The sequence below is a fragment of the Corvus cornix genome, chromosome Z, assembly GCF_000738735.6.
Source record: "Corvus cornix cornix isolate S_Up_H32 chromosome Z, ASM73873v5, whole genome shotgun sequence".
Taxonomy (NCBI): Eukaryota; Metazoa; Chordata; class Aves; order Passeriformes; family Corvidae; genus Corvus; species Corvus cornix.
The window spans coordinates 13,864,519-13,888,992 of record NC_046357.1 but is presented as its reverse complement, the minus strand read 5'-3'; the positions used below and the strand labels follow the sequence as shown (position 1 = coordinate 13,888,992).

Below are 24,474 nucleotides of genomic sequence, written 5' to 3'. Positions count from 1 at the left end.
ATAAACAACGGCAAGCTTCTCTCAGACTTTTGTGATGCAAATGAAAAAGTGGAGCAAAATGTAAGAATACAGATTAACAGATATTTACAGAATGAAGCCTGATTGTTATTTAGATATAAATCAAAACTGCTGCAGTAAGTCTATAAACAACACTCCTTGGATTTTTTTCTTGCCCTAAAAGACCAGCTGTTTCATTTTTGAAAGTCTGAGAAACACAACACTGAAGGAGAAAAAGATAATCTGAGAAGATCTATAAAAGAATCTCTCAAAAGAAATTTAATTTGCTAGCCTTTCTGGCTAGAAGGCTCTTTGGCTTACAGCTGTCATTAAAAAAAACCCCAAAAAATGGAAAGAAAACAGATGTTTTTGTTGAATCAATCCATCACTGTACTTTGTAAAACTAAAATATAAGTGGAAAAAAACATTGCTGACTGTGTCTCCTTCCCCCCATTATTAAGACTATGCTAGTCAAATCTGTTTGGGTAGTCCAAACAAGTTTAATTGCTTAACAAAGAAATGAATTTGGCACTGGGTGACTACTTAACAGACTAATGACCAGCAGATATTCAACCAGCAACAAGAATCTTAAATATGCATACAAATTGTTGCAGGAATATTCAAAGTTGATTCCAACTGTTGAAAATTTTCTAGGCAGAACAATTTTAAGTACTAAAAGGTCTAAAAGTAGAAGCTGCAAATGAACCCATCATATTCAATAGCTCTAGAAATGTAACTCTTCATCTAGAATTTCACAGAAGGTCAAGAAGTCGATGGACTGTGTCTAACAGACTTTAATTTTTAGCAGTGCCTTTATGCAAGAATCCATGCGAAATCACACTGCTCACAGACAGGACACACTCATGAACTAGGAAGTCAAGTCAAAGTTCAAAAAAGCTTCAAAACAGAACAGCTCACATTTTCACAAACTGTTCTTCTAAGGTGAGCACGGAGGGGAATATCCTTCCTGTGTACATTTCTCTTTTGTGTATGAGGACTGCAGTGTTTGTGATTGAGGGATTTAACACACAGCACTGCTGAATAAAAAATGCAAACAGTGCTTATTAGTAAACTGGTAGCATTACCAAAACAGGTTATTAAAATGCTTATTTTGCCTTCCTAAGTGCACAGTGTAGTATTTAAAGTCAAAGCTAGCTCTGTACTTTTGAAAACCTTGTTTTTACATTCTTCTTAGATTTGTTAACAGGAGTCGAGTCAGAAGTTATCCATTAAAATGGGCAGGAACACCAGAAACAAACTGCAAATTCACCCTTCACCACACAGCACAAAAATCATGGTCACAGCTTCATATTTAATGTGGAATCACTTTAAGTATACAATATTTCAAAAGATCCAGAAACTGGTTAGGAGCTAAAAGCCAGTAGAACAAAAATACAGAAAGTCTAAAGTACATCTTTGACCTTTTTAATCCTATATTTTAGGGTCACATTCCTGAATAGACAAGTTTGCCGTATGAGGAAAGAAACTTTGGTATGGAGTTAAACTAGCTACATGAATAGCACCTGTAGCTTTCAAAATAAATAGTAATGGCTAACTAGACACGATGGCAACAAGATATCCCCTAGAACAAGCATATGCTTGGAGTTATGCACGAAGGCTGGACAATGAAATGAGTGTAATTTTTTTAAGTAACTTCAAAGCATTTCTGCTTTTCATATTTCTAATTATTTAGAAAGCTTTCATACAGTGAGAAAGCTTTACTTTTATATGCTAACCCCTAATAATCACTCCATTGAAAATTGCACTCTGATGCTTACAGAACACTATTATTAAATGTTTTTCTTTTAAGTCTTTAGATTCTCTCTGTTTTTCTAAAATATTGTATTTTTTATTCCATAGGCCCATGCTGGTTAGCAGTAGATGCTGGGAACAGAAACATCCCCCCTGCTCCAATAGTTGCTTATTAAAAAGGTCAAAGAGAAATTCGACCTTGAAATGGAACAGAAGTTGGGTTTTTCTTAATAAATGGTATCAGAAATAACAAATTATTTTTGTCACATGTGATACTCTCCTACAGCCATCGATATAAAGTAGCTACCGGAATGTTAGTCTATGTTAATCTCTGTTTTATGGGTTTGCAACAAAGCATAATACACATTTAACAGAGTAAGTGAAACTTCAGTTTCCAGTGTGTAATGAACTTTAGTCATTTAATAAATTTTAACTTTTATTTGTGTATTCCACTGTAGTGCTGTGACAACAAATCACACCTGTGTACCAGAGCATACATCAACAGTATGATGTAACTTTACTTACACCACTGCTATATTTAGATTTTTGAAAGAGACATAAGCATACACTATGGCCACAGCAAATAATTTTCTGCGTTTTTTTCTTTGATAACCTTCACTTTTTCAATAATACTTCACTTTTAAAATTTGAATTATTGAAAAAATCACAGAAAGTTTATACAGGAACAGATATAAGGAATAACCTCACAGGCACTGATATGACAAACATTTATTTTAAGGGCTGAGAGGCATTAATACCATGTTGACAAAGTTGACTGAAAAGAATGACTAACTTTGTCTAAACGGAAAATGCCCACCTTTGCTTGTTGAGAAAAGAAATTCAGAAAGTTATTTTTTGGCCTTGCTATGTCACAAAGTCAATCATACAAAGACCTACGCATTTAACCTAAGATAATAGTTTTAAAAGCCCTTCTATAAAAAAAACCAAAAAACCATCATGCAAATCTTTGATCAATTATGCAGCGGCTTTAAAACTGTTGCAAGACCGTACTGTATATATTAGCTTTTATACTGCTAATGCACAACTAACAGCAAACTCGATTAGATTAACACAAATTTGTCTTAATTACACCGTTATATCACACTAAGGAGACAAATGCCACAAGATTGGCAAAAACATTTAATTCTGAGCACTCAAATGGCAGGACAATTATGTGTTGTAACCCCTTCACATTTAGAAAAAAACATGATCCTGCAGTCTCACTTTACAAAAAAAGAAAAAAAAATTTCTGTAAAATATTAATTGGGAGGGGAACAGTTTTACTACCTAACACAAAGTAACTCATACAACTAGTGTCAAAGGCAAACAAAAATACTTCTAAATAAAAAGTCAAAATACACATAGCAACAGAAGCACAAATGCTGCATTAAATACAGTCAAGATAGGAAGACAATGCACTTGTTAATAAAAAAGACAAAAAAAAGAAGAAAATATACTGAAGTCAGCAACACGTTTAAAGAAAATGCAGTGAGGGAAAACTATTTTTTCCTATGACAACAGTTTCCATTTGCAGTCTTTCCATCCATAATTTGTCTGGTACAATACATCCAATTAAAATATTCGGAATCTCACAGAAGAGCTAGGTTTTTCTCTTCCAAATCTAATTCACAAGCTGGTTTTGGATGTTTTAAACAGACATCATTATGAATGAAGTAAAAGCAAGGCAACAAATGGACTTTTCATTACCATCAATCTTAGCAATGATAACAAACATTTTTAAAAGTTATCATAATCTTTTTTGTCCTTCTTTCCCTCTGCTTCAAACCCATCAACCCCATCACTGTCCCTTCTCCTTTTACGATTATTATGGATGTTGAAGCGTTGATTCATCTGTGGTAATGGATCCATTCCTAGAACTTTGTGTATCTGACGGAATGCAAGGAGTCTCAGCGCAAACTAGAAAAACAGTAAAAAAAAGTTACTTGTATTACATACCAATGTCCATTTTGAGGAATTCCTCAATTAAGGAAGCGCATCAGTGATGTATGATATTACCCTTAGCTCTAACTATCCCGTCTTTCTTTCCCCCAACAAAGTCAACACAATGAAACGTGTCTGTCACGTTTGCTGCTTTTGTAAGTGCAGCATCTTAGCTTAAAAATAATGTACGTGTGTTTGAGCTCCTGGGCTTGCACTGAAGCAGCAAAGGCTTGTCACACATCACATTAGGCATTAGGAATCATTAGCAAAAGGATCAAATGAAGAGGCAGAGGCAGTAACCTCTTAAACTGCAAGCATGAATGGTCAATATTGTCATGTGAAACTCGCAGAGATGTATTTATAAAATATTAGATGTCAAAGTAATTTCCAATCTACTAACATACTGCTGTAGAGTGAGCCTGTTTACATATAGCTAGATCTAGATATATAGATATAGATGAGAATGCTACAAATTTTTCAGGATAATACATTTATTTTACTGCAAAAATGTACACTACTATACATCCTCTCCTATGACACGTTCAATGCCTAGATTAAGACTGGTAAGATCTGACTACATTCTAAGAAAAGAAAATTCACGTCCAATATAAAGCTCCATTAAAAAAAAAAAAAAGAACAAACCATCCACCAAATTTAATTACTTCACACCTACATTCCCTTACCTGTGCACTTGAAGTAATATCCTCTCGTTGCTGATCTGTCATTACAGCAAGCGTATCAAAAGGATCTTTTTCACAGGGGTCCAGAAGGCCAGGACCACCTACAATAATCAGGCTAATTAGCAGCACACTTTTACCTTATTTCATGCAAGATTACAGATTAGCTAAGCGTAAGTATACATACAGGAGTCAAATGCAACTTGCCTTTAAGGATGATTCCTGAAGATATACACTCAAAAACTCTTCTCAGTGCATCTCCAGGACTCTGTGGCCCAGTTGCGCTGCTAATTGCTTTTTCCACAAGCAACTCCATAGCCTAGACCAACAACAGGAGGATTCAGCCAAATTAGAAGATGGATTAAGACAGAAAAAAGCTGCTATTGTTCCTCAGTAGAGAATTTTGAATCCAGAATTTTGTAGAACATTACACATCATAGAATACTTTCAGCTAAAATGGAAAGAACCTCCAGTTATTTTATAAAGACGAATAAAAAGAAAAGTGGTGCAAGATTAACACTGAATACTGATACATGCAGCTGGTCACTGGGCTCAGTGTTGGGCCCAGTCCTGTTTAGTATCTTTACTGATGATCTGGATGAGGGAATCAAGAACACCCTCAGTCAGTTTGCAAATGGAAGCTGGGTGGGAGTGTTGATCTGCTGGAGGGCAGGAAGGCTCTGCAGAGGGATCTGCACAGGCTGGATCCATGGGTTGAGGCCAAATTGTGTGAGGTTCAACCAGGCCAAGTTCCAGGTCCTGCCCTTGGTCACAACCTCCTGCAGCTCCAGGCTGGGACAGAGTGGCTGGAAAGCTGCCCAGGGGGAAAGGACCTGGGGGTGCTGGTCAGCAGTGGCTCAACATTAGATGGAGCGTGCCCAGGTGGCCAAGAAGACCAAAGGCATCCTGGCCTGTGTCAGCAACAGTGTGGCATGCAGGACCAGGACTGTCCCCCTGTGCTGGGCACTGGTGAGGCCACACCCCAAATCCTGGGTTCAATTTTGAGCCCCTCACTACAAGAAAGACACTGAGGTGCTGGAGCATGTCCAGAGAAGGGGAACAGAGCTGGGGAAGGATCTGGAACACAAGTTCTGTTAGGAACTCCTGAAGGAGCTAGTGGTGTTTATCCTGGAGAAAAGGAGGCTCAGGGGTGACCTTATTGTTCTGTATAACCGTTACCTGAAAGGAGGGCATAGCGAGGTGGGGGTTGGTGTCTTCTCCCGTGTAACTGGTAATAGGACAAGAGAAAACGGCCTCAAGTTGCACCAGGCAAGGTTTAGATTGGATATTAGGAAAAGAGATTTTGACTGAAAGGGTTGTAAAGCATTGGAACAGGCTGCCCAGGGAGCTGATGGAGCTACTATTCCTGGAAGTGTTCACAAAACATGTGAATATGGCAATTAAGGACACGGTTTAGTGGTGCTGGGTTAACAACTGGACTTGATGATCTTCAAGGTCTTTTCCAACCTGAACAATTCAGTGATTCTATGATGGGCTTCTTCCCATCACAAGCTGTACAATAATTTTGTAGAAATTTATACAGTAGTAGCCTACATATGTAGGTAGACAACTTGTTGAGCCATTTTTTTGGAGTATGAAACATTGTGGGACCCTTGATTCTGTCAGCCAAAGAATTCAGTACACAGTATACCTAATGAAACAGGATGCTTCAGAATTTTTTTTTTTTTCTGCAAGAGTACAGAAACTTAGAACATCAAAAATTTAATGTTCTTAAAAATATCCTCACTAGTCTTTCAGTTTAGCAAAACTGAAGCTCACAGCAATTTTTCTCCTGGTTATTGACCAACACTAACTCAGATGTTAAACAAGTGTAAAAAAACCTCTAGGATAAACATGTTTACTGAAATGTATGCATTACTTGATGTTAGTTAAAATGGTTTAAAAAATTGCTCTATTTTAAATACTGGTGACTTTTTCTGTGAATATTTCTATTGTTTACTTTTATTATTTTATTTTTTTCCAGAAGAACCTATAGAAATATTTGTGAAAGTAAAGACTAGCTTCCCTTAGTTTTCTTTCCCAGCCTGTGGATGTTTCACTACTACCTCTTTGGCAATTTTAGTTCTCAAGCAATGTGTCTCTCTTGGTTTTTGATAAATTTTTTGGAGGCACTTGTTGTTTGGGCCTTGTCCTCCTCACCACATTTACGTTGTTCAAATGCTACCTTTTGTTTTTCCTTTCCAGGTGTAAATATTTATTCTGATGTATGCAAGTAACTACAGGCAGCACTGATCACAATCCTTCGCTAAGGGTGCCCATTCCTTTCTATTTTAGCTCCATTTAACTGACAGATTTCAATTACTGAGCACATTATTTCCATGCCCTACTGTATCACTCAGGATTTGGCAACAGAAATTTAGTCGTTTTCAAGTAGAAAGCAAAGTGCATCAGTAAAGAAAAAAAAGCAGATCTTGGATTTAAATTTTTTAGAATCTAGTTCTTTTGGATCCTCATACAATACACTGATGTCTCTAACTCAATCCTAGGAAAATGTGTATTATGATGTGCTGGTGTTCATGTGCACAAAAGGCTGGATTTCAAATTTGAACAATGCGTAGGAACCTGACAAAGTTCTTCTAATTCAGTTTTTACTTTCAGGCACATGAAGTGCTACTACTGTGAACATTCAGACTTCCTAGTATCTTCGATTTTTACAACTACTTATGTTTTTTTTTTTAAAAAAGCTCTGTCATCTGGTTTGTAAAAGGTTTCTAGTATAGATGGTAGGAGAAGGTCTGTATCCAGAAAACTGTATTACTCCAATCTATGAAATTCCATCTGAACTGGCAGAAATCATCACTTTCATTTTGTCATTGTTTTTATCAGTAAGACTTTTCCTACAGGCCAAAAGAACAGCTGACTACAGTTCATTGCTGATCCATGTCACTGAGAATGCATCAGGTACCAGGAGCAAATCAGGAATCAGCCCTTTTGGAGAGGGCTGAGATACAGCAAGGTCTGACACACTGCTTCATACCTCTCTTCCCTTCTGGATGTGCCTTGGAACAGATAATGTGGGAATTAAGAAACCACATTTCTTATTCTTCCCCCATGTGTCTGCTCTGTGTTGCAATAGTTGTAAGGATACTTTTCTGAAAGTATGCCAGGGTTCATTCTCTGGCAACTCAGTATCATAGTGATATTAAGAGGGTACTTACTTTTTAGCATCTTTTAAGCCGTATTTTTTTAGTGTACTTTTCATGAAATGCAATACTGAAACTGGCACTAGTTTTTTTCCCTTTAAATATTTAAAAAAGCAGACATTACTGCTCCACTCTTCCTTTCCAGAAGCAATAAATATTATTAGAAGTAATTTAATAAAACTGTCTGCAAACTTAGTAGAGTTGTAAAACTTCTCATTGAAATGAAGTCAACTGCTCAAACTTTTTTGACAATATTAGCACTCTTCCTGCCAAAACTGAGAAGGAAGCAGCACAGTGCAAACTGGATTTGGCCTGCAAAATACAACAGTCAGAGCTAATTTACTTCCACACAAAACATACTTCAGGTATTTGTTCCAGACTAACTTTGTGCAATCTACAGATCCTACATCTCTTAGTATTTGGAGCACATGTTGCACTCCTGGAGAGATAATGTAAGATAGTCAATGCAAAAGCAATGCTCCAAGACTTAACTGCAAGAATTAAGAGAGGTGACCTGATAAAATCCAGAGATTTAAGTGACACTGACTAAAATATGATGATGACACAACCACAGGCTGTATATATACAATATATCCTTGAGAAAGGGATATATTAACATCATAAGAATTACTGTGGTTTTTTCTTTCAAGTTCTTTCTGTTATCACAGAACTATCTGGGCACAGCCAACATTATTTTAAATAAGCCTCAGCAAACTCCAAGCAATTCGAAGTAGGTAGTTAGAAAAAAGTAGGTTTTTTTGTATAAAGGAAAAAAAATGCTAAAACCTAGAATAGGAATCTATTCACAAAGAATAAAAAGAAATAAGAAAATTCCTTTTGGGGGAAAAAAAAAAAACCAAACCCTTCCAGCTTTAAATGACAAAATCTCAGAAAACTGTATTTTTAAGAGGGAATCTGGAGAATTTGTTAGCAAAAAAACCTCAAAAATTCCCAAACAAAACCCTGCATTACTTGTTGAAACAGTCCGAATTTAAAAATTGTATTAACACTTCCCTATAATTTCCTTGTAGTAACATATTTATTAAGATGACTCATTAAAAAAACACATTACTTACCCAGCTTGGAAAATCAGACCAAGTAGGAACCCGCTGACAGAGGTCACGAAGAATACGTATGATAATCACACAGGACTGCAGACCATTAGCTCTAGCCTTGAGAGCAATACAAAATCAAATTAATTAACCCCTGCACCTACAGCAAACAGGAAATGTTGAAACACTAAAACACCACTGTTCAATGGAAGCTCAGATACAAGATTGAAACAAATCGTTCTACAACTTTATTCCGTGAGCTGCCATTTACAGCAGTATTTTATACAGGGTTAGTAATTTAAGGTGATAGAAGTCAAAGTGCACAGGTTATACAAGAATAACATTTCTTGATCCCCTATACACTTTGACCTATGTTCATTTGTAACAATAAATACAGTATCTTTCTATATTAGAAATAAAAAGGATAAAGTAAAGATCTAAGAAATAGGTATAGAGACTGAAAGGTCAAGGGAATCTGTTTGGTTTCTTTATTGTGCCTTTGCCAGAATGCAAAGTCACTAAACCAAACAGTTGCTTCTCACCTTTCATTCCCTACACTTAATGCACTTAAAGAAATAGGAAAAAAAGTCTTAAATCTAAACACAAAGCTTTAAACACATATTCCATTATTTAAAGCGAAGTTACTCTGCAGCCTTATGGAATATATAACAAATATACAACATATGATCACCCCAAGCGAGTCAAGCTTTCAACATCGCCTTCTCAATGACCAGAAAAAAAAATGACGTCAAATGAGCAATAACTGCATAAAGCAGCTCCTCCATACTCAACCTTCTACAGTTAAATTTAGGGACCAGAGAAATATTAAATATTATTAGCATGAACAACGCTGAGTGTTTTCACACAGTTAAACATTTATATTGCAACTGAACTAATCTCTCATAAGGCTACAAGAAGAAAGTAAAATGATGTTCCGAACCTGGAACCACTTAGCGTGGCGTAGAGCAGCCAGAGCGTCAAGGCATTTTTGCCTGTCCAAGACGTCCGGTGGGTCTTTCACCATACCCGAGGTTACATCTAAAATGGATTGAATTGGCAAAATGCAGTGAGGAATGGGTGTTTGACCAGGTGAGAAAGACACTTCCTTAAATAGCTTCAATGTCACACATGCCATTTAAAGTTTAAACCCTTGAACGAGAAATGTAAATGTTCAGCAAAAGTCGCTCAATTAGGATTAGAGCATTGACCCAGTATGAAGATCAAGAGCATACTGCACTTCAGCTCTGAGGTTATTTTCAACTGCATTGCTGATTATGCAATGCGTAGTACTTCTTTATTTCAGCTAACACTGGAAAAACACATATCCCCTAAAATTAAATACCGAAGGAAGGATGGTTGGACACAGTGCACCAGCACAGAGAACACAAGACGGAAGGAACACAAAAATCCACTTTAACCAAGTAGAAACATTCAAACTTAGTTTCTTTTAAATTTTAATTGTCACGTGTTATTTGGGACCTATTCTTGAAAGAAAAGCTAAGTATAACAAATCTTAAAAGCACTAAATGTTTAGTAATGATGTTATTTTTATCATGCCTTAAACTTGAAATTATTTTGCTGTAAAAACCTGACTAAAGGAATGTGACATGTTCTTCAATATTACAGAGTTCCTTGTTTTCTAGTACCTTCTCTCTTAGCCATATAAATAAAATTCCTCAGCCCATAATATATATGTTCCAGCAACACTTAGGATGCAAGAAAGGATCTAAAAAGGGACTACTTTACACAGAGTCAACAAGATAAAGAGAAGCAAGGAATAGTCAAAAAAACAAAGCAAAATTTCTGAAAGATGCAGAAAACATAGCAGACCTTGCATATTTAAATGTTCAAAAAAAACTTAATTACCAAGCTGACTGGTTTGCTACCAAAAATGAAGAGACCACAGAAGTGGTTTAATCAATGAAACTGGAACCACTAAACAATGTGAAATGGTATCCTCAGGTTACTTGAAAACTGTATGGATATAATCAGATCAGTGATCACCGTTAGAAGTTTTTTTTTTGCTCATTATGAAAATGGCTATCGTGACTAGTCACAACATATGTGGTAGCATAACTGGCGATACACCAGGTAAGATGAAACAAAAAGCCATCACTCAATGGCACACATTTCACAGGAGCTGGCTGTTTGGAACAGTACAGTTTACTCCTCCAAGACCTAAATTTAGGTAAGCCAGGGAATAAAATAAAATAAAAAATAATGAGACTCGTGAAACATTCCTGCAACGAGAAGCTTTTAGGAATGTTGCAGAAATTGTGCTCTGAAATCACAAATGTATAGTAGGATTCTTTACAATACAGAGCTAAGAGGCCATGAATTAACATGGTGGCATAACTTTGCAATACAGTAACTAAATTTAATGTGAAGTACTACTACTAGTATTCAGATTTGAGCATTTTGATAGGATAATTCTATTGCTCTGCACAGAGATAAAAATGCGAAGACTTCATAAGAGCAAAGTTGAGAAGAACATAGGTAACTTCTCACACAGATATTCCAGCTTACAGGCTATATATTGAAGTGGAAAGATGACAATCTTCACTAACAAGGCAATTACAGAGCAAATGAAAATGTTTAATGTGATGTTTCTTTTAAAACAAAACCAATTTTAAAAATCCCAAAAAGAAACAACAATAAGAATCCCCTCCAAACCTATACAAAAGGGGTGCCAGCTAAAGCTAAGTGATGAAAGGGGTACAACCCAGATATATGAGACAAGGAGTACATCCTGAGAAAACCTACCACAGGAAAAAGTGGCAAAGTAAGGTTGAGAAATTAAAAAATAAAAATAGGTGCTGTGGGGTCAATAGCCTAATCAGTCAATTATTTACTTTCTTCTAAACTAATATGTAAATAGGTGACATTGTGCAAACCTTTAGCACAATAAGTCATTGAATAATTTGAAACTTTACTTCTACCTCTGAAAACCTTCAATTTGTAAAATAATTTTACTAAGAAGAATTGCAATTAAAATGTACAGAAAAGAATCTTACTTAGTGCTGGAAATGTTGATCTAAAATGGGTTACTAATAGCTATCATAAGAATACCCATGGAACTTAAAAAGACTCTCAAAGTCAGAAGTTGCTGAGGCACGTACTACACTGAGAAAACATTGACTGAAAAAATATATCAAGGAACTCCTGTAATATTTATTCTGTGGATTTTTGCATATGTTTCACATTTCAGGATTAACCCCTTAAAGACTATTTAACTAAAATCAGATGCCTAACCTACCACCCTACTAAACTGAGACAAAACTGAATTAATTTACAGAATACGGGCATGAATTCTTACCCTGTATAACTTATTGCTAGCCTAAACATAAGGGGTTAATCTTCAGTTAGACGTGCTGTGTCCACACTACCTCTTCATTAAAAGTTAACAGGTATGTCAATTTAGGTAAGTTTTATTATGTAAAATACATTTTGTCCAGTCAACTATTGTAAGACTAGTGTGAACACTGCTTCATTCTAGGAGAGAGACAAAGACGAAAAGAAAAAAAAAAAAGAAACAAACACAAAGTAACAGCAGATGCTAGGACTATGCATCCAAACCCCTCCTTTGTAAAGCATGGCAGGTGTGACACTGAGCTTTAGAAAACCTTGGTCAAAAATCCTTCCGATGTCTTGGCAGCAACCCCTGACAGGAATCAAGTCCCTCTGCTAGAAGGCTTTGGACCGGGGCTGTTAGCTAAGGATAAAAAAGACACACGCGCACACACAGATGTGTTTGTAGGTATGTACACTTTGTTTGATGAAGGAAGACTCCACAGCTGGGTTAGAGCTCTTCGAATGTATTAGATTCGGTCAACTGTCAAACGCACAACACTGTAAGGAACAGTAGCTATGCGGTTAACAATTTCGTTTCACTGTTTAATTTTTCAGACTTTTATCATGTAATAATACATCAAACATGATTCTACTCCACATGCAAGACTCAAGTTGCATCTTTACTCAGACTGGTTCTTCCGGTAAAGCCTTCCTTAACTAGCTCCCCAAGTGGGCTAGGGAAAATGAAAACTTTAAACCAGTGTAAGACACAGAGCATGAGAAGCTGCAGGAAGGAAAACACAAACACATACTGTTACTCTGCAGCAAATAAGCAGCAGTCTTCGGAATAAGGAACTTCTTTCCTGCAATAATTGGCAATTCAGTCTTCTATTTGCTCCAGTTTCAAAAGTAAACTTTTCTACACATCCATTTTATACTGCTCAGTGTCTTGAAGAGAAGTCTAAATTGACTTTGTTTGCCTAGAGGCAGTACTGCATTCGGCAGTGAATAAACTCACAAAGATAATTTAACTCAAGTGTGGGTCAGACAAAAATACAGATTTGTTTCCTTTTGGTGGCATAACTTAGGGGACTGATGATAGCAATTTGAAATTTGTTTTATTTTTAGTCCACATCATAGAATGTTGGGCCAGAAACCACTTAGTTGAAATGGAGTATTGTAGCAGGAATCAATACTGCACTTTTGCACAGTAGATCAAGAAATAAACATGGTATTAAGGGTTAATTTAGTTGAATGGTTAGTCTAATTTAATAATAAAATGCATTCTTTATAAAGTTAAATAATATGGAAAGTTGGATTCAGCCCAAAGTCATGTTACACTCAGATTGTCAAAAACCAAGTAAAACTGGTTGGGTGTGACAGTACACATACAAACCCTTTATAGCTAGGAATATTATGCACAGCTTAAAAATCATGTACAAAACACTCTAAGACTCTTTGGAAGTCATCCAAACCACAGAATGCATCTTGAAATTTTTCTTTCTGATTATGTAGGATGACTTTGTTAACATAGCTCGCTTATAAATGCACTAGTCACAGCTACAGGACACTTACTAATGCAATATAAAAACCTCAAGTATTTTAGAGGACATGTAATGATGAGATGAAATATAAAAAAAACCTCCATGGCTTATATAAATACGTATATACACAAGCACATGTATACATACACACATACAATTTCTTTCAACCTGCATATGAGAAGTGTTAAAACAGCCTCAGATTTCCTATTTGTAGGTTCACTGTCAAACACCAGAACCCTGTTTGCTATGATCTCTTTCAACTATGAAAATACAGGATTAAAAGGAAACAAAGTTAATTTTATCTGACCCGTAAATAAAAAGAACCAATGTACTGCAGACATTAATCATGCTTGTTGGCTTAAAAGCTTTTGGAGCTTTGAAAGTGTTACAGAACAGACCCTAAAGCAACACTGCTGGCACCAGAAAAACTGCGGACTTCGGAAACGTAAATTGATTCCCAAGCTCCACCTTCTGCTTCAGCTCAACAACAAAGCCATTTCTTATTGTACTAGTTGGGTTTGCCAGTTGGATAGAAGACTGATTGTAATACCAGGAGCCTAAATATACTCAAAAAGCACTCCAGACCAAAAAACAACCTCAGAGAGCTGGAAAAAATCGCATCATCTTTTAAAGTTAGAAGCACTGTTACTGTCAAAAGTACTGTAAAAGTGCATTTTAAGTGGCGCTATTCAGAATGTCCAAGTGATGGTAATACTGACCCAGTTCAAACCCAAAAACATGGGATTTGATTTTCTAAATCCATATAATCTTTCTCTTAAGGCAAGTCTGCTCTAGAAAGCCAGTTTATAGCCACTTGCTATAAAATACTTTGTTTTCCACATAATTTTAAAAGAGGGGGAAAAAAGTCAAGCTTGTACCTTTTCCAGAAAGCTGAGGTTGGATATAAAGTTAGAAATTTAAAAAATTAAATAAAAGCATCATATACACATTTCTTTTAACCAACTGTTCTCTACTGAGACGGGTTGTTGAAAAACAAGGTTTCGATCAAATACATGTGCCAGCATGTTGCCTTCCAGGACCTTAGTGCCATCTTAAGCAGAATAGATAAACATAAAAAAACAGATGAGAAAGAAGTAACGTCTTTAACAACTTCCCAACCTCCATCCCTCATGTTCTCTTCCCGAATGACTGGAGATGTCAGTGTGATTGTAACTTGCATTTTGGGTTCCACACACGAATTTAAAATTATTGCTGCTTCTGGGACTGCACACTTGATATCGTATTTCTCTGGACTGATTACCTAAATATTGAGAAACAGAAATTTCTATTAGCATGTGGCCAATAAAAGTATGAGGAAGAAAAAGGATTCCAACATAGTCATTTTTTAAGAAAAAGATAGAACCACAATTATATGAAACGGATACCTGTGTAGTCATAGAAACCACACTACACAGTGTAAAGATATAAATATATGTGGACTTGCATGTTGTTTCCAAATTATTAATGAAAATACATAACCAAGAAGTCAGATGCCCAGAAAGGAAATTAATATACAATTACATAACATAATTACAATTACATAACGAGAATCTTGATGGGGTTTGAGATAAAGAAAAGCCTCAGTGCCAATTAATTAGCAGGGTGTTTCTCACTGGAACATAGAAGCCTTTAAAAAGCAAAGATGCAGGGGTTATTTTTCAAGCTCGCAGTTACAGATGGGTATTGCTAGGTACATCCTATGCTTGGGTATCACAAAATGTTAAACAAAGGGCAAGATAAGTACCAGAAAAGAAAAAAAGTAAGAGTAACTAACAAAGTGGTTATTTTGAATTGCTTTCTGCAACTTTATTTAATAATTCTAAATAGCCCCAAAAGGAAGCTGTAGGCACCTCCGTGACCTTCTTCCACACACATGGACAAGCGAACATTTCCATAAAGACATACCAAGATGCCCATTTTTAAAATTTACTTTTGTTCTGTTACTTCAAATGAGCAAATTTGAGATTATTTTCTAATTAATCTGATCCTGCTAAAGCTTCTACCATGCCAGTGATTCTGTCAAGCATTTTACTAGACTGCACCAACATACTAATGCTGCGACAAGCACTCTATAGTGACAGGCTTTGTTCATCAGAGACCAGAGGTTTTATACTTTCTTGTGGAAATTCTGTAAAGGGTTTGTATTAATTTCACTGAATGCTCTAAGATTGCATGTTTGCTTTTCTAAAGGTCCAAATTATAAAAAAAATCCCACGTAAGACTTAGCTAACTAATTCTGAACTATAAAGCACTGACACATATGAATAGGAGCCAATATGTAAGCACAAAAGACAGGCATTAATGGAGAACTTTGACCTTGAGGCAGCAGGCGTGCTGTAACACTGCACAATTACCTCTATTGCTACTGGTAACTGATTAATGGCCTTCCTCATGCTCATTTCTATTTCCCACATAAATGAAGTCTATTAAATGGTGATTGATACTACACTGCTAGAGCACACACTTGTATGGACACAATATAGAGAAAGCAGAACACGCAGCAGTCTCTGAATTCAGACAGAAACACTCAGAATACGGAAAGAAACTGAACCTTGGCTATGTCACGCAGCAGCACAGTGAGCCCTGCAGACATTTAACTTGAGGACAGATTTTTACAGTACTCTTACAAAAATTCAAATCTAAAAATCTAAATTCTACTTACTGCAAGTTGCTTAGGGAGACTTTCAGCAATACGACTGAGTAACGTCTTGGAGGGCTTCTCAGCACACAACAAAACAAGATTGACGTTTCGGTCTCCACGGAGTAGCAAACCTTTAGCCAAAACGCCCACCCGTAAAACGCCTTTCAAAGCTCTGTGAATTATAGTTAAAAGTTGCATTTAAAATAATAATGTAAAAATAATAAAAATAATCCTTAAGACAAAAAAGTGAAATAAAACAGTATTCCACATGCTTCTGAGACTTCAAAATACTGTAAAAAACCCCAAAGAGATGAGATCCTGGAAGCATGGATAACGGGAAAGAAAAACAATAAAATTCTTAAAAAGTAATAAAGTAAAATACCTGTCTTTACTTCCATCCTTTTTGTCATCTCCCTCTTTGTTCTTGCTTTTTTCATGATCAGTCATGCTGTCAGAAACCAGTTTCAAAGCACGCTCAGTAATAGAAACAATTTTTTGGACTGCCTGAAGTTCCTCCTCAGTTGGATATATAGCAGCATGCTTGGTCATCACATAGCGGTCATCAGAGGAGTCAGGGCGGCGCAGAGGCTGAACAGACAAAAAAGTGTATTTCTGAGACTTGGGTGCACTTCCAAGGTCACAAATGAGACAAAATGAGGAAAACCCAAACATGTGGATAAAGAACAGAATATTCAAACCTCACATCACTGAAATGTAACAAAACATGAAATCTCCTCAACAGCCTACACTGGTCACAATCAATCATGTCTGAAAAGACATGAAATGTATCAAAATTAAACAAAAGCAAAATCCTAAGATCAGAGGTACCTCCGCAACATTAGTACTTCTTGTCTTTCTGTCAACTGGGAAATATTTGCATATTGCTGCAAAATAAAGCATCCACGACTGCTTTCATACAATCACAAGATGGACCCTCAGAAGGTCATCGAGACCAACCTCCTGTGCAAAACATGGTCAGCTTGAAGACCACATCATGTTGGTCAGGGTTTTAGCCTGTTGGTTTTTGAAAACCTTTGAAGATGGAGGTTGCACAACAGCTGTATAAAAAAAAGGTAATTTCCTGTATTCAGTCTCAACCTCTTTTGCCTTGGCTTAAACTCGGTGTTATCTCACCCTCTCAGGACTGTAAAAAGCCTAGCTCCATATCCTTTATAATGCACAGCTATTAGAAGGCTATTACATCCCACTGAAGCTCTCTCTTCTCCAGGCTGAACAAGCCCAGATGCCTGTCTCTCCTCACAGGGCACGTGTTCCAGTGATGCCATGATGATTTTTTGCCTTTTCCTTTTACATACCTTTTATGTATTCTCAGTGTCCTTAGCACACATACTTGCAATCTTTAAGCCTGATATCTTAGCATAGTCCTGGAATTCTGCTAGGCCAGAACACCACACATCCTGAAGGCCTCACAGCTGGAGGCCAGAAAGCCTTGTGCTATCTTGAAAAGCCAAGGCCCTCTCTAGAACGTATTCTGTAAACTAAGATTAGGCCCATCTGGGGGGGAATACTTTCGAATAGGGAGATGTCACACCATTCATTTAAGCCTCTCATTGGGGAATCTTTGTCAGATATGCTAATTTGCAAGGTCTATAAAATTGTGTATGTGATATATGGGGTGCGTGCATTTTGGCGTGTTCCATCTTGACAAACTGTTGCACCACAAAGATCCCTATTACATACCGAAGTAAAAACCCTTTTATCCCTTAACCATGTCTGACTTAATTCTAGGACTAGGGGATAAGGCATCACCAGACCCCTGACCATCCTGGTAGCCCCACACTGAGCCTATTATGGTTTATATATCTTCTATTGGAAAGCCCAAAATTAAATGTAGCACTGCAGTTAGGGTCTAACAAAAGCTGATCACTTCCCTTCATCTATTAATTATGCTCCTGTTACTAAAGCCCAGGTTGCTGCTGGCCCTGCTGCCAGGGCACACAGCTGACTCATACCTAGATTGCTGTTTGCCAGGACCCCTGCATCCCTTTCACCAGGACTGCTACCCAGACTCTATCAATTCAAGGGGTTATTCCTTTCTGAATTCAGCATTAGGCATTTTTCTTGCAGAATTCCATAATGTTCCATTCCTACAGCCTGCCTAGGTTCCTCTGTATGGTGGCCTTGCCCTCAAAGGTATCAGGTATTCTCCCCACCCAAGATGATTGAGGTTCATGCCAGTTGCAAACCTCAGGAGTGTACACTCACTCCATCACCTTTCAGATCACTGATAAAGTGCTTATCAGACTAATCCCAGGACCAACCCATGTGGTACTGCACGCCACACAGCTAGAGTATGATGCACCACTAAGCATTACTCTCCAAGACTGATGATCCAGCCACTTTTTATCCATACATTTGTCCACAATTAGTTAAATAAGGTTGTATAATGCAATCAAATAAAGTAAAAAGTACAAAAATCCAGTACGACTTGTATTTCAGAAGCAGCAGTATTTGAAGCATCCTCTTTTCATTTCACTGGACTTACTTTGGAAGACTAGTCCACCTACACCATTTCATTAGCATATAATTTCCTCTTCACTTTTCCAAATCCTTTATTAAGAAACACTGGAGACAAGTGAAGCAGCACTGAATAATTTATAATTCTTAACTGTGCCTGCTGGTAAGAATAGTTTAATTTTTTTCTCAAGTTAAGAAACTCACAGCTGGTCCTTGGGGTTGAGGAGGCATTCCAGGTCTAACTCCCAGCAGGCCTAGAGGTCCTGGAGGGCCATGAGGATATCCTCCATCTGGTATTCTGCGACGGTCATCCCAGTGATGTTGCTCTTCCTCCATTCTCCTCCAGTACATGTCCTCTTCATATCGCCTGAAGTGCATCAGTCAAAGTGTTCTCTTTACACAGCAGTTAATACTTGCCATTGCTCTAGAGAGATTCTTCTCTATCCTCAACAACTTTTAGCAGCCATAAGCAAATACCAATGAACAGAGGGTAACTAACATGAATTATTGTTGTAAAAGTAGGTCTGGATTTATAGCAAAGTAATTCTACTAACTCTGCATTCCTCAGAAGGATTGAACAGTAACAAGCAAAAACTGCAGAGAGAGAATGACGATTTAAAACAAGACAGTACAGAGTTCCCTGAGTATTTAAAATAAGTAAATATAGAGTTTAGTTTCAGACAATCTGACAGCAGCTTTGTCACATTCATTCAAGAAACAGAATGCATTACCTCATTTCCATCCTCCAGCGTTCCTCCTCTTCTCGCCTTCTCCAGTATTCTTCTTTCTGCATCTGTTTCCTCATCTTCTCCTCTTGAATTTTTCTTGCTCGAATACTGGGCTTTACTTCTACTTGTAAATCTGGGTTTACTTTTTTCTAGATCAGAAAGATAATGAATTAAATGTTGCTTTCCTGTCCTCATCTCAAGGTTACAGAGCTGTTCTGACATATTTAACATACACTAGTCATCTACAAGAAAATCAAGGAGAGTAAAATGCAGTTTTAGAACTGCACAAATGCACTTATCACTAAAAAATCTGCAACACAAAGAGTGTGTGTTGCTTATCCTACCAAAACCACTGAGCAATACTATTTTACTCTCTTAAAACTCAATGGTAAGCAACATAAAGAACCTATTGTTGCTTGCATAGGTTGTACTACAAGCAATATTCAAAACATTTTAAAAAACCCAACCAAAGTAACAGTTTCACAGTTTGCATTATTCTTTAAAGACTATATTGCCTAAGAAAAATATTTCTCTTTTTTAACATGCTATTTACACAGAATGCCTCCTTTTGTCTAGTCTTTAAACCTAAGAACGGGCAACCAGTCAGCTGATATCTGGTCAATTTTCAGAGAGAAGCATTAGCATTTCTACCTTGTACTGAAGTCTGTGCCGCCGCCCTTTCAAGTGCATCTCCTTGGCATTAGGATCATTAAAACTGCATTCACAGAGTTTACAGTGAAAGCGGATCACCTTTCCTTCATCATTCCTTACCTGAAAAATAAAGTTATAACACCTTTGGCCTTTTTTTTTTTGTAATAAAGGGGATATAAAATTTAATTATCCATTAATCTAATTCTCCAGTGACACTTGATAATGTCTACCTGTCTCCAGACATATTAAGAAGTTCACACAATAAGTGAAAGAAGGCAAAGAAGTTCACACAATAAGTGAAAGAAGGCAAAGTAGAAAAGTAGAACCTTCAGTTCTGACAGACACACCACTGTGCTTGGTAACGCGCAAGGAACAAGGGCCTTCCATTTCAAAGAGTGCACAGCTGTAAAGTCAAATCTGAACATACTGAGGTAATAAATTATAAACCTGTATATCATGCAAAATTTACATCACACTTAATCCACCTGTCTCATACCAACCACATGAAGAATGCCCCACTGAGCAAAAAAGAAACATGCGCAATACAAAAATGTAAACATATGCACAAGCCTTTGCAGGTTCAATGCCTTGTCACTCTTATCTTCAGTGAGAACCCAGAGAATTACAGATAGTCAACCTCATCTTGATCTCTGGGAAGGTGATGGAGCAGCTAATCCTGGAAACCATTGCCAGGTATAATGAGAGCAAGAAAACCATCAGGAGCAGTCAGCACGACTTCACCAAGGTGAAGGGCTGGTAGATGCAGACAGAGCAGTCAAGACTGTCTACTGGGATTTCAGTAAAGCCTTGGACACAGTCTTACCACAATATCCTCCTACACAAGCTGTTAATGCATAGGCTGGATAAGCATACAGTGAAGTGGACTGAAAGCTGTCTGAACAGCCTGGCCAAGGGTGGTGATCAGCAGAATGAAGGCCAGCTGGAGGCCAGGAGCCAGCAGTGCACCCCCAGGATCAACACCGTCCTGTAATATCTTCAGTAATGCTCTGGGCAATGGGGCGGAATGTACCCTCAGCTAGTTTGCTGATGACACAAAACTAAGAAGAGTGGCTGATATGCCAAAGGATGGCATTGACATCCAGAGGGACCTCAGCTGTCTCATGTGGGGAAGAGGAGGCTGAGGGAAATCATATCAGTGCATATAAATACCTGGTGGAAGGGTGCAAAGAGGACAGAGAAAGACTTTTTTCAATGGTGCCCAGTGCCAGGACCAGAGACAATGAGGACCAACTGAAACTTAGCTGAACATCAGAAAACTCTTTTTTATTGTGAGTGACTGTGCCCTGGCACAGCTGCTCAGGGCAAGTTATGGAGTCTCTATCCTTTGACATTCTCAAAAACCATCTGGACATGGTCCTGAGTGATGGGCTGTTGGTGGTCCTTCTTAAGCAGGGTGGTTGAACCAGATGAGCTAAAGAGGTCGCTACCAACCTCAACCACTCTGTGACTATGTTTCACTAAAACAGATAAAAAATAATACACATTTTCATATTAATACCTCCTCCACATAGTCATGGCCCACTGGCTGGACATCACTTTGCAAGGCAGCAAGAGTTGTGGGAGTCACTGGTTCAGCTGCTGTGTCAGGTTTTACTTCCTGTGTTTGTACTGCAGCAGCAGGAGGTGTTTTAACACTTTCAGCCGATTTCATTTCTTCCATTTTACTTCCTGTTGTCTGAAGCTTATTGCCACCTAGAAATCAAAAAAAGTTAAATTATTACCCTTCATAAAATGAGAATACGATTAAACATGATGTGCAAACCGAGGATTTTATTTGCCAGTATCTGTGGTCTGGCCAAAGCATTATTGGTCTTTTAAAATCAACTGAAACTTAAATATATTTTCAATACAACTAAATATTTCAATAGTAAGTTTAACAACATTCAAGTTACTTAAACACTGAAGTGTTTTATTCTAACAAGAAAAACTTTCACTTTATAAAATTACTGTTTTGGTTACTTGTTTCCCTGCTTTTTCAAGACACAGGACTGAATGGGAACAACTCAGAATATATATTTTAGTAATCTCCTTTTTTGTCATTTTGTAAATGCATCCAAAAAAAGTACTTCAAAACCTTTTAATGTTTGTACTGGTCAAGGCAATATACCCTTAGTGTTGCAACTGTATAGATCTCTCCTTGAGGAGAGGATAGCTTACTGTGGAACAGCTGTTTCCCATCTCTGCTCTGTTCAGTTCAAGTTTCCATGGTTAGTTTTCCACTGTAAAAAGGATGTTTCAGATGCCCACCACCAACTGCCAATCTATTGCAGGTGCATTAACAGCCCAGGCCATGAACTGAAATTAGGACTAAAAACTGCAATACTCCAGCAGCTACTACATAAGAAACCAAAGGTAGGAGGCTTCTTATGAAGGTGGGAAAAGCATTCAAGAGAGGCCAGGTGATGGAAACAACTGGGTAGAAAACACCATAAATTCTGAAGCAAAACTTTAATAGACATTACCACCTATCAGTAATTCCCTTAAACACAGTGGAGTTAATCATGCACAGAGTTAACTAAATACATTTTGTATCTGCTGCACTAATTCTTAAGAAGAATTTATGGAAGAGGTTAGGTTTCAAAATAAAGACTGACTTCTGTACTTGCCAACAAAGTTTATTTTCGGTGTAGATATTTTCTTTACAGCTATATTAGCAGCAGTTGAAGATGTTTTGTTGTTGGACGCAGTGTTAAGTGGTGTGTTTGCCGTGGGAGTAAGAATTTTCACTGCAGAGGATGCAACAGAGGAGTTCACTGTACTGCTGCTGGTTGCTATATTTGAAGCAGAGGCAGTTGGTTTGGAAGCAGATGTGGATGTTGAGGAAGTAGCTTGGGTAACCACATTTGGTTCAGTCGAAGGAATGGGTTTGCCAAGTTTTGTGTGCAACTTTACTACCTGTAAGTAGGAAGACAAATTTGTAACATGATCTCCCTGGGGTTAACGATAAAAATAACCTATTGCTAACATAAATATAACTGAAAAAACTCAACACAAATTAAAAGTTAGCTTTTTTTTTTTTTTACAAAAGTGGTCTTGGGGAAGAAAAAAGATAGATAAGATAGACATGTAAAAACTATTGTCATCTGTAACAAGGAAATAGTTAATAGTTATCTCACATTGCTTACTTCCATTAGAAATTCAGGCATTTACTCCCACAGCTGTTTAGATAAGAACAGAAACACAGTAAAGCTTGTAAGCCAGGATAATTCAAGGAAAGAGTTTGCTCCCACTGTTTCAATGTGTCTGTTTTGTTGCCCAGTCACATTTTAGTCTCCATATGAAAGCCCAGTACACTGAACTATTTTGATCCAAACAATATATGTAACTAAGAGTTATTTAATTCAGATTCAACAACACTGTGTCTTTTGATTGCTACATTTGAAGAGTCTTCATATTGAAAGAACTCCGAAGTTACTTAGCCAAGGTGAATGGATTCCTCAGGCAAAAATTTTCCTTTTTTCTAATGTACGGAAAGAGTGAAGGAGGATTCAAGAGGCATTTCATAGAAAGTAAAGAGGTACATGCTTATTCTTAGAAGTAATAAGCAGAGGCCTTTCCACAACATGTCTGTCATAGAATAACACTTCTTTTTGGTGACTGCTGACCACCACCTGAAAAAAGCAATGCAAGTAGCCCACAGGAAAAAAATACACAAAATCAAACCTAAAGCCTGAGTTTTGAAAATAGCAGTAAAAAACCCCAACAAATCTGTGAGACATGCCTTAAACGTGAATATGTACACAATCATGATATGCATACACCTGTCCAAATTAATTTCTTAGGCTTTTGTTCTTATTTTTTATGCTCCCTATCAGAATACAGACATATTAATGTCACACAATACTATAAACTGAAGCTCAAGCAACTCTTCAAAGTTACTTTTTTTCAGTAGAATGCACAGTTCTTTAGTTATCACAGCAATAAAGAGAGTCCTTTGAGATCTCGTTCTCACACTGGTAAGAAGCTGAAACAGCAGTGGTTTGTGACTATCACAAAGAAAAAGCTATATCCAAATATAAAAGGGTAACATATACTGTACTCCATATACCTATAGAGTTATTCGGCACAACCCAAAACAGTAATGGCTCAATTTATTTAAGGAAGAACACTAGACAAGTCTGTCTAAATTTTAATTTTTGCTCTTGGGGGAAAATTATTTTAAGTATGTTGTCAGATTTATTTATTTTAATAGGAACAATGTTACTGATGCCTATGTTCTGAGATGCAAAGAGCTATAAAAGCAGAGTATTAATACTGTATTTGTTAATGATATTAATCTTTCCAGCGTTATGAGGAAAATCTGTAATATCTAAACACATATTCTACCAATCACTGTATTTACTATTGTATGGTAAAATTTTAACCACAGGTCACAGCATTTCAGAGTTTTTTTTTCAGAATGCCCACATAAGAGCACCCACACAGTAATAAAAACATGTGTACCATAAGTCTTCCAAACATACTCATTATAAAGTCTACTACAGGACATTGTTCCTTCCTTCCACAGGACAGTTTTCTTTGCAAGAACTACCAAGGA

At 37.1% G+C, this 24,474-nt stretch overlaps 1 protein-coding gene across 3 annotated transcripts in view; it reads right to left on the bottom strand.

Moving 5' to 3' along the window:
* Positions 1-1,289: 1,289 nt before the first annotated feature.
* The window catches only part of ZFR (zinc finger RNA binding protein), a 46,831-nt gene continuing 23,646 nt past the window's right edge, over positions 1,290-24,474 (bottom strand). Inside the window, exons 8-20 of one of the 3 annotated variants that reach the window (XM_039567508.1) lie at positions 22,532-22,832; positions 21,436-21,629; positions 19,917-20,036; positions 19,269-19,414; positions 18,742-18,904; positions 16,442-16,647; positions 16,081-16,231; positions 14,538-14,679; positions 9,524-9,621; positions 8,608-8,703; positions 4,575-4,686; positions 4,374-4,471; positions 1,290-3,666 (exon numbers count right to left, since the gene is read on the bottom strand). In XM_039567508.1, the coding sequence (XP_039423442.1) occupies positions 3,487-3,666; positions 4,374-4,471; positions 4,575-4,686; positions 8,608-8,703; positions 9,524-9,621; positions 14,538-14,679; positions 16,081-16,231; positions 16,442-16,647; positions 18,742-18,904; positions 19,269-19,414; positions 19,917-20,036; positions 21,436-21,629; positions 22,532-22,832 (2,007 nt within the window). In that variant the 3' untranslated portion in view covers positions 1,290-3,486. Of the gene's footprint in view, positions 3,667-4,373; positions 4,472-4,574; positions 4,687-8,607; positions 8,704-9,523; positions 9,622-14,537; positions 14,680-16,080; positions 16,232-16,441; positions 16,648-18,741; positions 18,905-19,268; positions 19,415-19,916; positions 20,037-21,435; positions 21,630-22,531; positions 22,833-24,474 lie in introns of those variants that run through there. The other 2 variants (XM_039567509.1, XM_039567510.1) reach the window with 2 other exon arrangements.